We start from the raw sequence: 16564 nt of genomic DNA, 5'->3' as shown, positions 1-16564 counted from the left end.
GGAGGTATGCCATGACTGAACACTGATCAAGAGAAACTCTCCCTTTTATAGACAACGAAAACCGGCGCAGTACCAGTCCATGGTGTCTGCCTTGCTACGCCCCTTTACACAACTCTGAAGCCCAACTCTTCTTGGACCAGGGCAACGGTACCGCCCTCCGGCTTCATCCGTAAGGCAATTGTTTCCTAAGTTCCATTCGACAGGAGTAGTAGGTTTGTCGCTTTAATGTCTGGCGCCGTGGGCTGCGTATCGCGCACATCGCTTCCCTGAAATATAGAGGATTTGCCAATTCACGCCTAGATGCGGTAAACTGCCACCTTTGGCCCTATCATGAGGATTTGTTAATGGAGCCGTTCTGTAACGGCACGGGGTGGCGTCAGAAGCGATTCGAGCGAAAATCGGAACACGACACGCGCCATGGATTTTGTTGCGCCAGAAGGTCATCATGACTTGGTCCCACGGTCGCAGCGGAAGAGCCGTACTAAGCCAGTTCTGGAGTTTTCCACGAGCTGAACATGAGCCAAGCCTGGTGCATAGGCTGTCCGTATCTGCCCATCTCCACTATCGGATGTCGTTTTGTTGTCAGTGGATGAATATTATATCTTATTGTCTGCCATACACTGAACCATGAATTCCGGCCCATTGAGTGTGGGACACCCAGACTACATAAGCAATCACCTGTAGATATCTACATCTCAGCTACCCCTCCACACCTACTCTATGAAATATATATTAACTCACCGTAACGAACAAGTCCCACATGGGCTCTATGCAATCTTCCATGTCACGCCGTTCACTGAACTTGCCAATGCCCACCCCTACGGAAAGACATAACCCATTATACTCCCAAGATACTAGCTCAACTATGTCAAAGACACGGGAAACCAACTTCCGGCTTCCCGAGGAATGGGAGGCGCAGGAATCCTGGACGAGGAAGTCGTCGGCGAGAAGACGTACTATTTGATCAGCTGGAAACCCACTCTTATGCCTGAAACGGAAGTAAGCACAACACTGCTACAGACGTGGCGGGACGAGATGAACGATTTGGTTGCTCCCAACCGTGATTCTGTCTTGGAAAGCCATGTGGTGCTGCAACGGTGTGATCAGTGGCTGGGTACCATCATCGGAGAAGAAGTTTTGGACGGTGCGACTCACTATAGGGTCCAGTGGGAGCCGACCTTCGAGCCCGATAGCAATCTGGTGGACATGGCGGAGCTACTCAAGGAGTGGAATCTGAAGCTCCGAACGCGGAGTGGACGATTATACACGGAAAGGAGAAGGGTGGGGGGGCGCGGGAAGTCCGGTCGGGGTCGAAGCCCAAAGCGACGGGATAGCATCGTGGAGTAGACGAAACACATACAAGCCGTTAATTACGATAACCACCAGTCACAGACCCCTTAGCGACTTGTTCGTATTGATATACGCCAATGACCGGTTCTCAGCACGATCAGTCCCAGCTTAAACTTTGACTAAGCTACTGGATGATGTCTATTCTATTTCTACTACGCATCACTCGCTTTCCATGCTGCCTATATAGGAGAGGATCACTGCCTCTTGGGCGCCGCTTCCCGACTGATGGTTGACATAAACACGAGGGCCGAGCTTATGATACGAATAAAATCAGCAGCAGAAGAAGATCTAGCTAGCCCTAATCTTCGCCTTTTCGACGGCCTGCTTGAGCCTTGGAGAAGTTCCATCTGGCCATCCCACTCTTTCTCTGAATACATCCTGAGAAAGGTTTCACGGACCTCTGGTAGAGCGGTTCGTGACAGGTCTTGTAGCGAGACACTCAAAGGTCTCCAGTGAACCTTGACAGTTGCCAGCGTTCCTTTCTTGCCCACATGCACATCAGTGAGCTTCTCGTACTCATAGAATCAAAGCTCACCCCTGCTTGATGGACAAAAGGAGTTTCGATCTTCATACCGTTGCCACTGTTATTGTCATTTTCATGGCATTGGTTCTGGGTTGCCTCCGTTCCCCCTATCCCAGCGAGCCTATCGTCAGAGATGGGTGATGTTTCCTGATCGCCATAGGATGACGCCTTATCCTGGCGAGGAAGTGAATCATTATTGTCTCCGTTGTCGGAACGTCTGGAAAGGACAGTGGTTGTTGGTTCGGAGGCTGGAGCTGCGTTGCCGAAGGAGCGACAGTCTTGGGCGCAGACGCAGGTACGGGTGCATATGCATGCGCGGTGGTGGCGTGGCCTGCTGGGGGTCAGGCCTGCCGTGGCTGGCGCGGACACTGCGCACCGTATCGCTGCGATGGAAGCATGGCGGCATGGATGGAAGAATAGAGATCACAGGTGGAGGAAAGCAATGCGGACGAAGGGTAGTGGAATATGCAACTCACTGAGAGATCCTCGACCCCACAACTGATATTTATGTGGCCAAGTGCGGTGTTGTAATGAAGCAGCAAAGCATGGATGCCAGCCCAACACGATTGGTCGGCTGGGCTGTCAGGCACGGAATTGGAATTCCCAGGTGGGAAGTACTGACCTATCACTTACAATTATGGACAGAGGCGAAGTTCTGGACGAAGTGCCTTAGCCTATATTAACTCATTATAACTAACTTAGAGGAACGTTCAATTCATCCCAGTTTCATCTTCAAACAGCTATGATTCCACCCATTATGGTTTTCTCGCATGCCAAACGTGCCTTTAGAAGTAATTAATATATCTTGCTTGCCATTAAAGAGAGGCTGTCTGCTACATATTGGGCACTGTATTACTCACATGGTGCATGAAAACCTTTTCGAATGAGTGCAGATCCCGAGTCGCACTCTGTTCTCAAACAGTACCAAATCTTCCAATCTCCAATTGCCGTAACGCATCAATGGCGCTCTTGACATGGACGAAATCGCTGGTTGCATCCCTAAATTGAACCACCGTCCAATATCCTGTTGGTCCTCGCTCTCAGGCCAAGGGTGAAATGGGATCTCTTGTTATTGATGCTCCACCTCTACAAACCCAAGCTCCTCGAGAGTGGAGGCAAGGTCCTCCCTAGGCCACAGAGGCTTCCCGTGTGTGTCAAAAGCTTCATACAGCTGGTCCGTCCAGCGATAGATCTCTGCATCCTGTGGCAAGCTGCCATCTTTGCTGAATGGACGAAAATCGATCTCAATATGTTCGAAAACTCCCAAGCCGGGCTTCAGGTGGCTTTGTTACAGAATCAGCCTTTTATTTCGTAGATCTGACAAAATACGTGGTAACTGACTTGAAAACGGTTTGGTAGAGGGTCGTCCAGTTCGCAACGCAGCCTCCCAGAAGCTGCATATGGATCAAATCCATGGAATCCTTTTCAAGGTCCCAATTGGGGCCGGTGATATCCTGTCCTTGAAAACTGAAGCCCGGGGGGATTCTATGCTTTTATTAGCATCCTCAAAGCTCTCAAAATCTGCTGTTATCATACAGTTGGGCTGCATTCTTAAACATGTATCCAATCCGATGACCTTTGCAGATGGATAGAGACTATATGTATCAGTCAGTCAAGAATGCCCATTCCAAGTGAGTGTTATGATCAGTACTCGGCCATTTCGTTACACCAAATTCCTGTACCACAGCCGAGATCGAGAACTCTCAGCACTGCGTTGTTCTCTATAGGTCGTGCATACAAGCCGCGGAGAGAACCCATCGCCTGGCGGATTTGGACGAAGAAGCTGTGGAAACGATCCAGCCTATCTTGCTCCCCCTCGTCGATCGGAAATAGGTAATTCCCTTTTGTACTATAGGCTCGACCATTCTCTGTGGAGTACTCTATATAGTCCCGAGCTCCCTGGGGAGGATCCCTAATCTCCAGGTTAGTACTGTTCGATAAGCACTGACGTGGTATGACAAGTCAAAACAAAATTAGGGACCTTGTAAAGGCAGAGGACCATTACATACACCAGGTTGTTAGCCATTTGTAGTACTCGAATAAATCCAGTACTAATAATCCACAGTTTGTTGACTTGAACAAAGAACGTGGATGCTTCTAGGGGTGTAGAGCAAAGGTAAGAATATATAGATAGGATCACGTCTTCATCCTTCTCCCTTTACACTAGCTTACATGTAGTAGCTGTCATATGCAATATTTATGCAAATACTCCATGGGTCGCTCAGAGTCGCCCAGGCTCCAGTGAATGGGCACCTATACCCCTATGAGTATCTATTCAATCTATCGTACACGACCCTGACACCTTGCTCGTGAAGGTAGATGTCACCTTACAGATCCCTCCCCAATATCCTTTTTTATTTAATAGGGCTAGTTGCTCTGAGTAGATGCTCCGAGAAGATGCTAACGGGACCGGATGTAGATCACGACGGGTGCGCCAAAATGGTGTGGTTGAACCGGGAATGCAATTCGACTGGTACTCTGCATAAAGTTGGACGCACAACCCGGCTGGTAACTTGGCAGGCATATCACACGGCATGATACGAGGATTTGGCTTGATAGTTGGAGAGCTTTGGCGAGGTTACGATAGCGCCACGTCCTCGCTTCAGGGCAGCCTGTTAGCCTGTTCGTAACAGTAGCAACGCCTGCTCATCTGGCTCGCATCAAGACACCGAAGAGAGCATGTATTAATAATAGACCGTATCTACGGCTAGTCACAATCTGCTCTTACGCCATAACCGAAACAGGGTAGCCGATATGTACATAACAAGGCGGTTCTACGCAGATACGGTACAAACTTCCACTACCGCATACGGTACGGTTATACCCCTGGCACAACCTAGTCATGTACCCTAATGACAGAAGGTATCTACCTCAGTAGACTCACCCGTCTGGAATTGACTTTATTCTTATGCCACCTGAAGATCAACAATACGTCCAGGGTAACCAGCGCCAGGCCCCGACCCCAGCTCCGACCCCAATGCCGACCTTAGCTGCTGTGGATATTGCTCATCGCGTGGCTGTAATACTAGTTTCAGGGATGATGTAGTTCGTTGCTGGCGGCACGGTGGTCTTTCTCGCCCGGTACGTACTACCTCATCGGCCACTCTCGGAGAATGTCACTGCAGCAAACGGATGTATGTTGGCTGAGGGAGGGCCGAATTGGCGCGACCCTACCACCGCCGCATGGTTATTAGGTGTATGTTATGTCGAAAATGGCTAGCTTGATCCTGGCTCGATGTGACACTGCCCCTCCAAGGTTGAATGAAATTACGCGAAGGGATACCAATCGATAACCAGTAGAGTCTATTAATCCAGCTGCCTTTGGTAAAGTCGGCTATCCTGGGGCCTCAGGCAGACCAACGCACGCCACTTCGTGTGTGCAAACCCTTCATTCACGGAGCAACCGTTCCTGGAGGTCGGGATCAAGGATCGACTCGAGGTCTCTGTTCGCGGCGGGATAATAGACATGATACCTTTACTGCCTAGCTGTTCAAGCTCGAGTGATAGACCATGATAGGAAAAGTCGAAGCAGGAGGAATGATAATCTGCCTTTAGTTGATGGGCTCGATCGTTTTTCTGCGGCAAGGCCATGATGGATAGGCCGTGTGCTTCGTTAGTAGTGTCGATGGTGATGTTTTTGGCGCTGCACATCGTCATGGAGGGCTTGTGATTGCGAAAAGTGACGAAAAGGGGGAAAGCCGGATCCTGTCTAATAAAGGGATGTACGTGTTGTAGTTGTGCCGGGCAGATCGATCATCGAGTGCTGTCGAGGACTGCGGAAATTCACATCCGACTTAGAGGCAGCTTCCTGTTGGTCGACTTGAAAGCCTGTTTCTCGGTACAACCATCCATAATCTTTCTCGCAAGGAGTCTCCCTCGATATCTTGTGTCGTGCAATGGATGGCATGCCATGACTAGGTACCGCATTGCCAGCCTCTAATCTAAATCGGTACAGTTGCGGCTGACAGATCAGTGCCGTTCATCTCCTATGTGGTCGAAATGCAAGGGGAGATAGGGCGCATCTGAGGCTGCCTATCTGTCATGCACGCCTGGACCATCCGAAGAGGAGGCTACTATGTTGAATACGAGTTGGCTCGTAGGATTTGGTAGTGTTTGTGAGGCCGTGACCGTACACGGCCGACTCCCAACGCTGTCACACGAAGCCATGGCGTTCTGGCAGTGCGTAGGTAGCATTCCTCGTCCACGCTACTACTACAACAAGACTTAGAAAGTATTGCCATGCTCAATGACATGCAGGAAGCCGAGGTTATCTCTTCACTGACGAGGAGTCTCGCTTCGTGGGATTGTCGGTCCAAGAAGCCAAGACGAACATATTCGATGCGGGAAGCAACAGGCTAGACGTGATTTGACTCATGATAAGATGTAGGCCCGATAAGAAGCATTACAAAAGTCTATTTCTTACACAAGATTTTCCGTCACTGACTGTACGGTCTTTCGCATTACGCATAATTTGGGACACCGATTTCTTCAATCGCAGCAGTCGGTAGCCGGAAACGCCAGGTCGTTTGCCATTTTAGCCTTGTGGCCTTCGCCCGACGGCAGCGCCAGCACCCTATAGCCTTCGGTGTAGCATCGGTGCCCTGTTGGAGTGCTGTGGGTCAATCCATTTGCCCCGTCATCATATCTTAGGCCTACGTTAAAACAACTGCAGGGACTGCGGTTGCCTGCACAATGGGCTGCTGTCCACCTATATAAGGCTATAGTACTACTCTCGATACTGTTTTCCCATCGCCCTTATTTCATTTTTGCAGCCACAAATGGCAGTCAATTCCAGGCAATTGGAAGTGACTCATGTGCCCCCGACTTGACCATATCGAACCTTTTATGGGGCTATACGTACACCACACCAGTCATTCTTGAACAACAACGACGACCCCTCCCAAGGGCTATGGCTTTCACCGATGGAACTGATGATGTCTCTCAGTAAGGATGGTATTGGCCCTTTGGCGAGCTGTGACGAGAACTGATGAGAAGAAGTAGTTCATTCTTGGGCACCAGAGGCATCTGCAACAACGTCTACCCCACGGCAACACCAACGCCCTATGGATCGAATAGGCAGCCGAATATAGCCCTTGGCTCAATCGAATACCGCGGCGGTGACAGGGGTAGCAACACAATGGCGAGAGGCAACAGAAGCAATGCAAATCGAATCCTACGAGGCGGGTTTGACGGACCACGCCAGTTTCTCCCACGGCCGACCCAGGAGTATATCAACTCGCTCGACAAAGAGCTGCCGTATTTACCCACCAACTTACTGGCGCAGGAACAAGATGACGTGTTGAATCAAGTCAACGACCGGCTCTCTCAATGTGCTTTTGACTTCGTGGCAAAATACCAATTTCCGGTCCCTCTTACCCAGGATAAGCGGCCGGTCGAAGGACCAAGTGATCGGGAATGGACGGAGTGGGTGGCCTTGCTTAAGAGCCTGGCAACCAAGAGGAGGATTCCGAGCCGTGTCATTTATGGTGGGCAAATTAAGCAGCTGGTTACCATCTTAGAAAACTCTCTGGAGATGCGCCATGCTGCAAAGCACCAATCCCGGCCGCTAAAAGACGACAGGAATGTCCTGCAGCTAATTAGTGCAGGTACTCAAGTGGCCAAGTTCCTCAAGAACGCTCCAGCTATGGAATACCTAGTCAAACTATATTGCGAAACTGAGGAACTGATCCAATATCGGAAACTTGCGCCTGCGCCAACCGACGGGAGCCTAGTACCCCATAACCGGAGTAGTAACACAGGCAGAGGCCAGTTAGACTAGACGTTTAGATAGATCAGAGGGAGTTGGTGTTTTGTCGCAAAACAGAGATGTCTTCGACTATGATCCTTGGGTAAATTGATCGCTGGGCTGATAGTTGCAGATACGTACTCATTTGCTGTGACGCCGTAACCGGAACATGGCAACCAATATATAACGAGGCGGTTCTACATACATATACGGTACAAATTTTCACCAGTGTTTACGATCCGATTAGTATCCAAATCGCACATTAAGACTTGTCGGGTTCATTCACAGTTGACGTGAGTTCATAATACAATATGGCAACTCAAACCCCTACTTCCGCTTGGAAAGGCTCAGGGATAGGATCGCATTGGTCGTTAGACCTAATCATAGTGCGGGTTCTCCCATGTATGCTACTATGGACTATCTAGATACCTATGACACGGCTTGCAATTATCAACATCGTAAAACAGTACCAGACTGGCTGACTTAGAGTATTTCCATCTGAAGTGACCGTTAGACCCGCCGTAGGGGTCGGCGAGCGAATAAAAGAGACATTGGCGAACGTGCTGTTAGTTGGCATGAGACTGATCATCGTACCAATGATACCCATAGTGCGGGTTGTCCCATTTGCGCTACCTGTCCAATTGGCGCTTGCAGTCCGGGCCGAGCCAAAGTGCAGGACTGTAGTTGGGTTGGGGGTGGAATCCGTGATGGTGACAAACACAGTTTGTATTACAGTTCTCGTGATACGTTGAGCCTCACCCGTGTTGGCGTTGGTTGCCGGGGCATCCAAGGAACTCTCAGTGGTTGTCGTCGTTTGTTGCGGCGAGCTTTGTGTGTGGGGGCAGTAATCAGGTTCGAACTCTAGGGAGCCTATGGCTTTGAGCGTTCCCACCTGGAACTCGAACTTGACAATTTCCCCAGGTGAGACTTCCAAGCCTAACACACCCACAATGGGAGCGAGCAAGACGGGGATGGACAATCTCATCTTGACCAGACCCCGAGGAATGATGGTACTGCGCGTCAGCGGTCCTTAAGTACATCCATGGCTGTCTCGTTCCGGATGTCGGCCATTATTGCTCGTTTGCCCCGAGCGCGTACGGAACCAGACGCGCTCTATGGGGCCTCGATGGATATGGGTTCCATGGCTCTATTTTGTAATATCATGTACGGTCACTAGCGAAACCTACGTCCCCTTCCCACTCTTTGGTAGTTTCCGTATTCCTGGAGTGTCCATTAAGCTACAATAGCGTCCCGCGTAACGGTAGATATAGCAAGTGCTGGTTTGCGGGCGCGAAACGTTGATAACATGATGAGCTCGAGTTGGGCGAACCTCGCCAGGGGAGCTGCTGGTCCGATTCTGAACCCATATTGACGAGAGGAATCTCGAGCCAGCTTCTCTTCAGCGTGTCTTGAGGAGAAGTTATTGTACAGTTCAGGAGGATTGGGCAGTTGGTCCTAAAATGACGCGGGGTCGCGAACCAGCTCTACGCTAACAACGGTGGGTTCTAGGCCTGGCCCGCTGGCTGCGCCAGTGCGCCATTGCTACTCTTCCGACCTGCACTCCAACAGTAGGGCCAACAGGTCTGCAGGCAACTATGAAGTCAAGACCGGAAACAGCGCGCGAGGATCTTCGAGCTCTCGATGAATGCAGCGAAAGGAGAATACGCTGCTGGATGATTCAGGCTCCATTCGGGATCGGCGCACTTCGAAAAGAGTACAACGAGAGACAACGGTCGAGCGGACCAGAATGGTAATTTGGCCTCCCAGTATCATTTCTGCATACTACTCGGTAGGAATTGGAGGGACTCCAGAGTGCCTCTCGTGTGCAGCAAGTGCGCCACGCCCAGTAATGGACACAACTATATCGGCGTCTGCTTAGGGTCCCCATTCGCTCTAAGTTTGCTGGCTTTGCTCATTTGGACTGGCGGCGCCATCAGCAGCTCTCTACTCTGGGGTCTACATCTGCCCTACCGCAGCTTAACAACGTAGAGCTAGAGAGGTAACTTTGAACCGACTATGAAGAAGCACTTCCTGATCGAGAGTCTAGATTCGCATGATGGGTAGGTACGAACCAGTAGTGCAGTGTTGATTACCGATGATCAGAGCCCTGAACCTGCCACACAGGCAGATATTCACTTGCGAACGAGCTCGAGCGATTTTGGCGGCGGCATGGGTCCGCCACAGGGGTACGTGACTGCTACTTTGCAGAGCCTTCATGGCATCTACAGGGCACAGAAGGAAGCTATACGGATCTTACGTGAAAGCGGCTCAGGGAGAAAAGCGTACATGGCTCACTAGGGGCGACCCTGAAAAAGCGTCCCTCAGATGAGCTGCTGATGTACTAGGGCCGGCCCTGAAAGAGCGTCGCAGCCATTACCAGAAATGCTCTGGCCTCAGATGAGCTGCAGGTGTAATACGTGAAACGGCAAGTATTGCTCACAGGTACAAACAGTAACGAGTCTTTCCACTGACACGTTCCATATTTGGCCGCCGTTCTGCCACATACACATAGGCTATGCAGTTTTGTTGCTATCGTATACTACAGTAAAGCAGTGTGGTGACTACTACGTCTCTTATGCCCATCCTAACGGTAGTAGCTCGGTCAATATTGAAGCTGGGATCGACCGTGCTACCGAGAACTTCATAAAGTGTACGAGAGGCCCCGGTGCTTGATCGGGTACAGTGCTCCTTTAACCAGTTCCTCGCCATCGAAATCAGTTGTTATTGATTCTTGCTTCCCCGCGCAGGGAATCATGCCAACCAAAACCACTCTGGAAGCATGTCTAATATTCAGCAGAAACACACGGAAGGAGAACGACCTGCGTCACCGCAACCACATAGGCGTCAGCATCGGTAATTCTCTCTACTATTCGGCTCATGTACCTGACTCGTTATGCTGACTGCTATTATGTTCCAGAAACTGTTATTCAGGTGTTGGTCCCCTTTGCTCCACAACAGCGGTCACAGCAAACATAGGTAGAGGATGATTGGCAAGGAAGCACCAAGCATTCGTTATGCTGGCCTGGTGCGATTGGATCTACCAGAGTCGCCACGGCCACAGCAAGGCAGATACGATTTCTTATCTACCAATGTATCAAGTATCAATTTGCCTCCCCAGAATCATGACCAACATGCCTAAACCAAGCTAGCTGTCAGCGTGTTCCTTAGGTCTAGTCCGATATAAATACGGCATCTCGAAGCTTTCGTCAATCTTTCCGGGTTGAGTGTACTGGTAACGCCCCCACACGCGTTCAGTAATAACGAACTGGAAAGCACGGCCAACATGGAGATAGGAACACAGGACAGTCAACCGATATTTCATCAATATCACAAAACCTATGGTGTAAGCTTTGTCCTGCCCATCCCCAAGTGTGGAATTATTGGGATTGATGAGGAAGGAACTAAACGACTGATTGCGCAGTTGGAGAAACTTCCGAAAAGATCCCCAGAGAAAGACATCCGGAAGCAATACGAGTCGCAAACCTCTTGCACTAGTATCGAGCCCGATGACGGAAGTTTCGGCCAAGGCGAGACAGGAGCTGTTAGCTTCAACCTAGAACCATTCCAGTTGCATGATAGGGTTCGTACTTCTTCGGACGATGTGGACGAAGCTATCGAGACACGACGTGCTTTGGAGAATGGTCACGAAGATTCTATGCTTTCTGTGGTACAATCGCAACCGAACGATAGGTCTGAAAGGTCGCTCGTATCCCCAAAGCCAGCTACCAAGCGTTGCCACTCACGAAGCATACACTCTGCCGAAGCTGCTCATGATCCCCGGGCAAGCGTTGTAGAGAATGTAGCCCAGGACTCGGATTCAGACTCAGACTGGATAAACGCCTTCCGGTATCGTCGTCTAGCAAAGCGCAGACAACAACAAGCCGCTGCATCATTGCGACGCATCAGACTTCCTCGGCCCACTGTCAGAAGCCAAAAGTCTACTAAGTCACCGGCCAATTGCGCAAAGGCCAGCATACAAAATTGTGGAAGTAATCTCCAAGAGCAAGCCTATGCCAAAGCTGGGGTCAATGACAAGAAGATAGGGGCGTCTGGGATTGCTCAGGACAGCCTGAGCAAGAGCGAAAGTGGGAATACTAATGGCCGATCAGCGGACGAAGGTCAGACGCTCCAAACCGATGTCCACAATACTTCCAGTCATACGGATCCACCAACAGGAACTCCTGTCGCACTTCCTAGCACGGAGGATAGTAGCGGGAGCAACGCGAGGATCTATGGGACAGCTCCTGCTCGCGCGTCGCCGGCACCCAGACGACAAAGCCCGACCGACGAGTCAATAAGGGCCCCATCAAGGCATAGGAAACACCAACAATTAGAGGATCAAGACCCGATGGCAAATTTGGGGAACGACCTGCTGCCTGCGGGTGACGGCACGGGAAAGGCAACTGATACAAGGACACAGCGTAGCTCTACATCTTCCCGTGAGATGACCGACGAGCGAACGCGCAGTTTGAGCTCGGCCCAACCTACCAAAAGTCCTCTCGGAGGCGTTTCTGCGTCTTCAGGTCTCTTCAAGGGCATGGTCTTTGCTCTATCCTTCAACTCTCAGGACGAAGCCAGGAAGGAGTCCACCGAGTCCCTCATCCGACGAGCGAGTGGAAAGATACTTGTAACTGGTTTCGACGAATTGTTTGAACCTGCCTGCCTTGGCTTCCCACAGAAGTCATCTTCATCCACTGGGGCAAGGAGCCTAGCCTTGAAGCCTGATTTTCAAGCTGCTGGCTTTACGGCATTGATAGCCGACAGCCACTCTCGCAAGGCCAAGTACATGCAGGCCCTTGCATTAGGATTGCCTTGCTTGTCTGCGAAGTGGATCTCGACCTGCGTTTCTAGAGGAAAGATTGTGGACTGGTCTTCATATGTGCTTTGTGCTGGCTCCAGCAGAGTACTTGGTGGTGCGATATGCTCTCGTAACATACCTATCTACGAAGCCAGTAGCAAAGCGCTTCCGGAAACCTTGGAAGAAAAGCCAGCGTTTCTGCGGAACATGTATATTCTTACCGTCCTCCAAAAAGGCAGTCAGAGGAAGCATATGCCATATTTCGTCCTCCTGCAGATGTTAGGGGCAACTCTAGTCGGCGCAAAGAGTATTGAAGAGGCCATGACAGGAACGGAAGGCAGCGGCCATACGTTTGATTTTATCTATACACCAGGCCAAGGCGCCAATGCGGAAAACAGCAGGTCGATCACAAATTACAATTACCCATTGCATGGAACCAGCATACTCACAGACGAGACACTCATTCAGAGCATTATACTGGGAAGGCTTGTTCAAGAGGACGAGATGGATGGGTGACGGTAACTGAAAGCCACAATCTAACCTTTGTTCTTATGGGGCTTGAGCTACGGCTGATACAGGGCGGTGCTGGTTGCCTAGAATGGTCGGAGACTCAGGGATTCAGGATAGTATCATCATCTATGGCCTTGGACTGCTGTTCCCGTTGTAGATATTCTGCGGAGAGCCCAGCTTGGGAATTGGAAGACTTTCTTCGGAGGATCCAACCACTTGTTGGAGAAGGTCAGTGCACTGCTACTCGTGCGGCGACAAGGCAGGCATGCAAAGTAAAAGTATCTGGTGACCGGGCGACCCTGTGGCAGCTCCGAGACTGTGTTTAGAATTTCAGTGATACAACTCGCCGAAATCCAGGTCGCACCACTATTATGATGGTGCACTGGCTAGTGAGCATAACCACCCCCTTATCCGCCGCTAGTTATCCAATAAGCATACCTTTCATTACATAAGGTGGAAGTAGGCTTCTACACTTATAGATCACATAATATTCCCAAGCCAGCAGATGGAGCCGTCACTCATTCTTCCTGCTTGAGATAGCCTATCATGGCGTCCGCTTGTATTGGTGCATCACTATAAAACAACGCTTCAACAAATGTTGGTGACACTCATGTGGTAAAACCCGCTGAACGTTCGTGTGTGCTCGTCCCAAAAGATCTGGACAGGGGATCCCTCTCCGGCTGGCCGCACCGCAAGGGAGAGGCATGGCAGACCAGCCAGTACATAGCACCCAAAGTCCGGTGGACGAGTGCCTGCTTGCTCTACTCCCATCGGGAGTGGAGGTTCCATGAGAATAAATGAAGAACTGCGGTGACTTGGTATTTATATTCTGTGCGATTCCCTGCCCAGGCGGGCTGGTATGGAACAGCCCTGGAGGCCTGAAAACACCGGCGCTGACGGTGTAGCATCGTAGCCGCATCATCCATTGAATGACACACGATATCGAGGAGGCCTCCATACGAGAAAGATGATTGTGTGCAACCAGAAACAGGCTTTCAAGTCGGCCAGCATAAAACGACTTCACCTTCAGATGTGAATTTCCGTAGTCCTCTGCAGCACTCTATGATCGACCAGCCCGGCATGACCAGGTACTATATAAACCCGTACATCCTTCATCAGATAGAATCCCTCTTTCCTTTTCTTTCTTCCCTTTCCTCAACCACAAGACCTCCACAACGATGTGCACCGCCGAAAACATCTCCATCGACACTATTCAAGAAGCACACGACCTACCCATCATGGCATTGCTGCGGACCAACGACCCAGCTCATCAATTAGAGGAGGATTATTATTCCTCGTGCTTCGACTTCTCCTATCATGGTCTATCACTCGAGCTTGAACGGCTAGGCAGCGAGGATATCCTTTCTATTCTCCCACAGTGGACAGAGGATCAGGCAGCGGACTTTTTCTTCAGCAAGGCCGTTGCCCCTATAACACCATTATCATCTGAAAGCCTTGATGGAAGGAATTTTGAGAACCCTATATTGGACGACATGCTATGCTTCTTGGAACAAAATCCTGTAGCATATGACGACAAGTGGCAGAGGGCTTGGGATGAGCTCTTGGAGGTTGGGCTTGGGCATGATGGAACGACAAATGACGATGCAGCACAAGCTCGTTCCCTCAGCTATGCACGATCACGCAGCCAACCCTTAGGCGGAGTCGGCCAGGTGAATGGTTCGGTTCTCGTGCAGGACGACTTGGAGGATTCAATCCCCCCAGCAGCATCGCTTCCGCTAGAGCACTACGCATGGTCCCACCCAGATTCTGCTATATCAATGTCGATCGAAGAGGACATCTCACAGGTAGCTGAGGCGGAAATTTTAGGTACCCCTTGCCGGAAACGGAAGGCAAGGCAAGCAGATGAATCAAGGCCATGCAAGCGTGCAAGAGGCCGTCCGGCTGGCTCTACCTGGCGCCTCGTCGAGGTCGTCTCCAGGATTACGCCAGTGGCCCAACACTTCTGTTGGAAGCGACGATGTGCATTGTGGGACGATGTCCTTGGGCAAGAATCATGGAGCAGTGAGGACCTTTCGCCCTATGTGTTGGCAGGTCTGCCTTTCCTGTCGTTGGTTGTGCGGCCGGGCGGCTATGGGTTCCCCGTGCCGCTTGTTTGGGACGAGAAGATGCAAAGTTTCAGCGGGTATAATGCCATGAATCAAAAATGGGTGCGTATAACTTGTGGTGAGATGGCTAGGATGTTGGATGACCCAAATGTCGGGGTTGTGATTTCGGGGTAGGAAGTGAGCAGGTTACTGGCCCACATGGGGGTGTACATTGGCAGGTGTTGAAGCTAGTTGGCTACACTGAGACCAATGAAGACCCGGGACTGCCCAGAAGACCCCTCTGCGAAAACAAGAGCTCATAATCACCCTCGGAAAGCAGACGACGGCGGCAGGTTGAGCTGCGCCACTGCCGGCGATGACTGAATCGCCACCTCTCGATGATGGCGTTGGCGGAGCCCACCGTTATGGAAAGTCGCGAGAGAATTCAGGGGAACGAGAGGTGATCCAGGCCTTGGATAGAGAAGGCAAACGGCAGAGGTGCGCATAACCATACTGCAGCACTTGGTGATCTCGAACAGAGACGTACTACATAGTATGGGAAAAACAGTATACAACCGGCCGCCAAATTGTTGGTAGAATATCGAAAATGAGAATTTATTACTGGATTGAAGGATTATTGCGATTGTGACCATGGCATGGAAGCTATTCGGCTCACGTGCCAAGAGAGCATGAATATTGGACGATAATAGAAGCGGGTTAAGGGGGTGGCTGGTGTCAGCCACAGGAAAAGACGGCTGCGCTACGTGGGGGCGCGCTTCCAGTTCAATTGCAGTCAGTGCTCGAAACAGCAACAAATGCCATGATCAATTTATCCGACATAACGACGTAATTTAGGAGGCACGAAAAAGACGATTCTTCTATCGCGCTGGCAACGCGCCGCATAGCGTACGCCGACTACCGACGACCGACGACCGACGACATGAGTCGAAACCCGACACAGCATGGCGGCGAGCATTACAGGAGCGGGAACAAGCTCGCGACTTGAGCAAGGCAGCATGCACGACTATTAAGAGACGATAGCACAGCGACCACGATTGTTATTCACTGTTTTGAATGACCATCAAGCCCGAAGCACGCCGGCATAGAGTCACTCCTTGAGGCCAACGGGGCTACCCAGTCCCCACGAGACCAGCGTGATAGACATTGCCACGACCGACCTGCATGCATCGCATGATAGACGCATCCCGCCGACGATTCTCACCCGACTTCCGAGCACCACTACGTGGTTCATAGAGACCCGAGTCAACGAGACAACAAAGGTCAGCCATTGGCAGAGGAGTGGAGCACCAGCGGTCGGCACACAATGCCAGAGGAGGCAATACGATTCCCCGCTAAGGGTCGTTATGCCTGCGAATGGCCCCATTCACTCCGATACTCCATTCTCAAGCCTTATACCTGATCGAAAAAGGTGTCGCCCAAGGGATCGGCGTCGGCCACGGGGATGAATCGCTCAAACAGGGCTTTTTACCTGCGACAATCAGTCCGTGACCCTCTGGGTTTGCTGCAGGAACCTGTACTTCATGTGAGCTGAACGACCTGCGCCGGAATGAAACATGGTGACTTAGAGCTGT

The 16564-nt window shown here is 50.9% G+C and overlaps 2 protein-coding genes across 2 annotated transcripts; both read left to right on the top strand.

The window, feature by feature from the left end:
• Positions 1 to 906: 906 nt before the first annotated feature.
• PG985_005755 (uncharacterized protein) lies at positions 907 to 1347 on the top strand (the record flags this gene model as incomplete). Its single annotated transcript, XM_066825524.1, has 1 exon — positions 907 to 1347. One exon carries the CDS (start codon positions 907 to 909, stop codon positions 1345 to 1347), a length of 441 nt encoding a protein of 146 aa, XP_066688684.1.
• Positions 1348 to 10902: 9555 nt separating this feature from the next.
• Positions 10903 to 12933, top strand: PG985_005754 (UbiD family decarboxylase; the record flags this gene model as incomplete). Its single annotated transcript, XM_066825523.1, has 1 exon — positions 10903 to 12933. The coding sequence occupies one exon, from the start codon at positions 10903 to 10905 to the stop codon at positions 12931 to 12933; it is 2031 nt and encodes a 676-aa protein (XP_066688683.1).
• Between the last annotated feature and the right edge of the window lie 3631 nt (positions 12934 to 16564).

The sequence above is a fragment of the Apiospora marii genome (genome assembly GCF_038362585.1).
Source record: "Apiospora marii strain CBS 49790 chromosome Unknown utg000003l_segment0_segment0, whole genome shotgun sequence".
In the NCBI taxonomy this organism is placed as follows: Eukaryota; Fungi; Ascomycota; class Sordariomycetes; order Amphisphaeriales; family Apiosporaceae; genus Apiospora; species Apiospora marii.
Note: the sequence above shows the minus strand (reverse complement) of the source record. Positions and strands in the feature narration are given on the sequence as shown.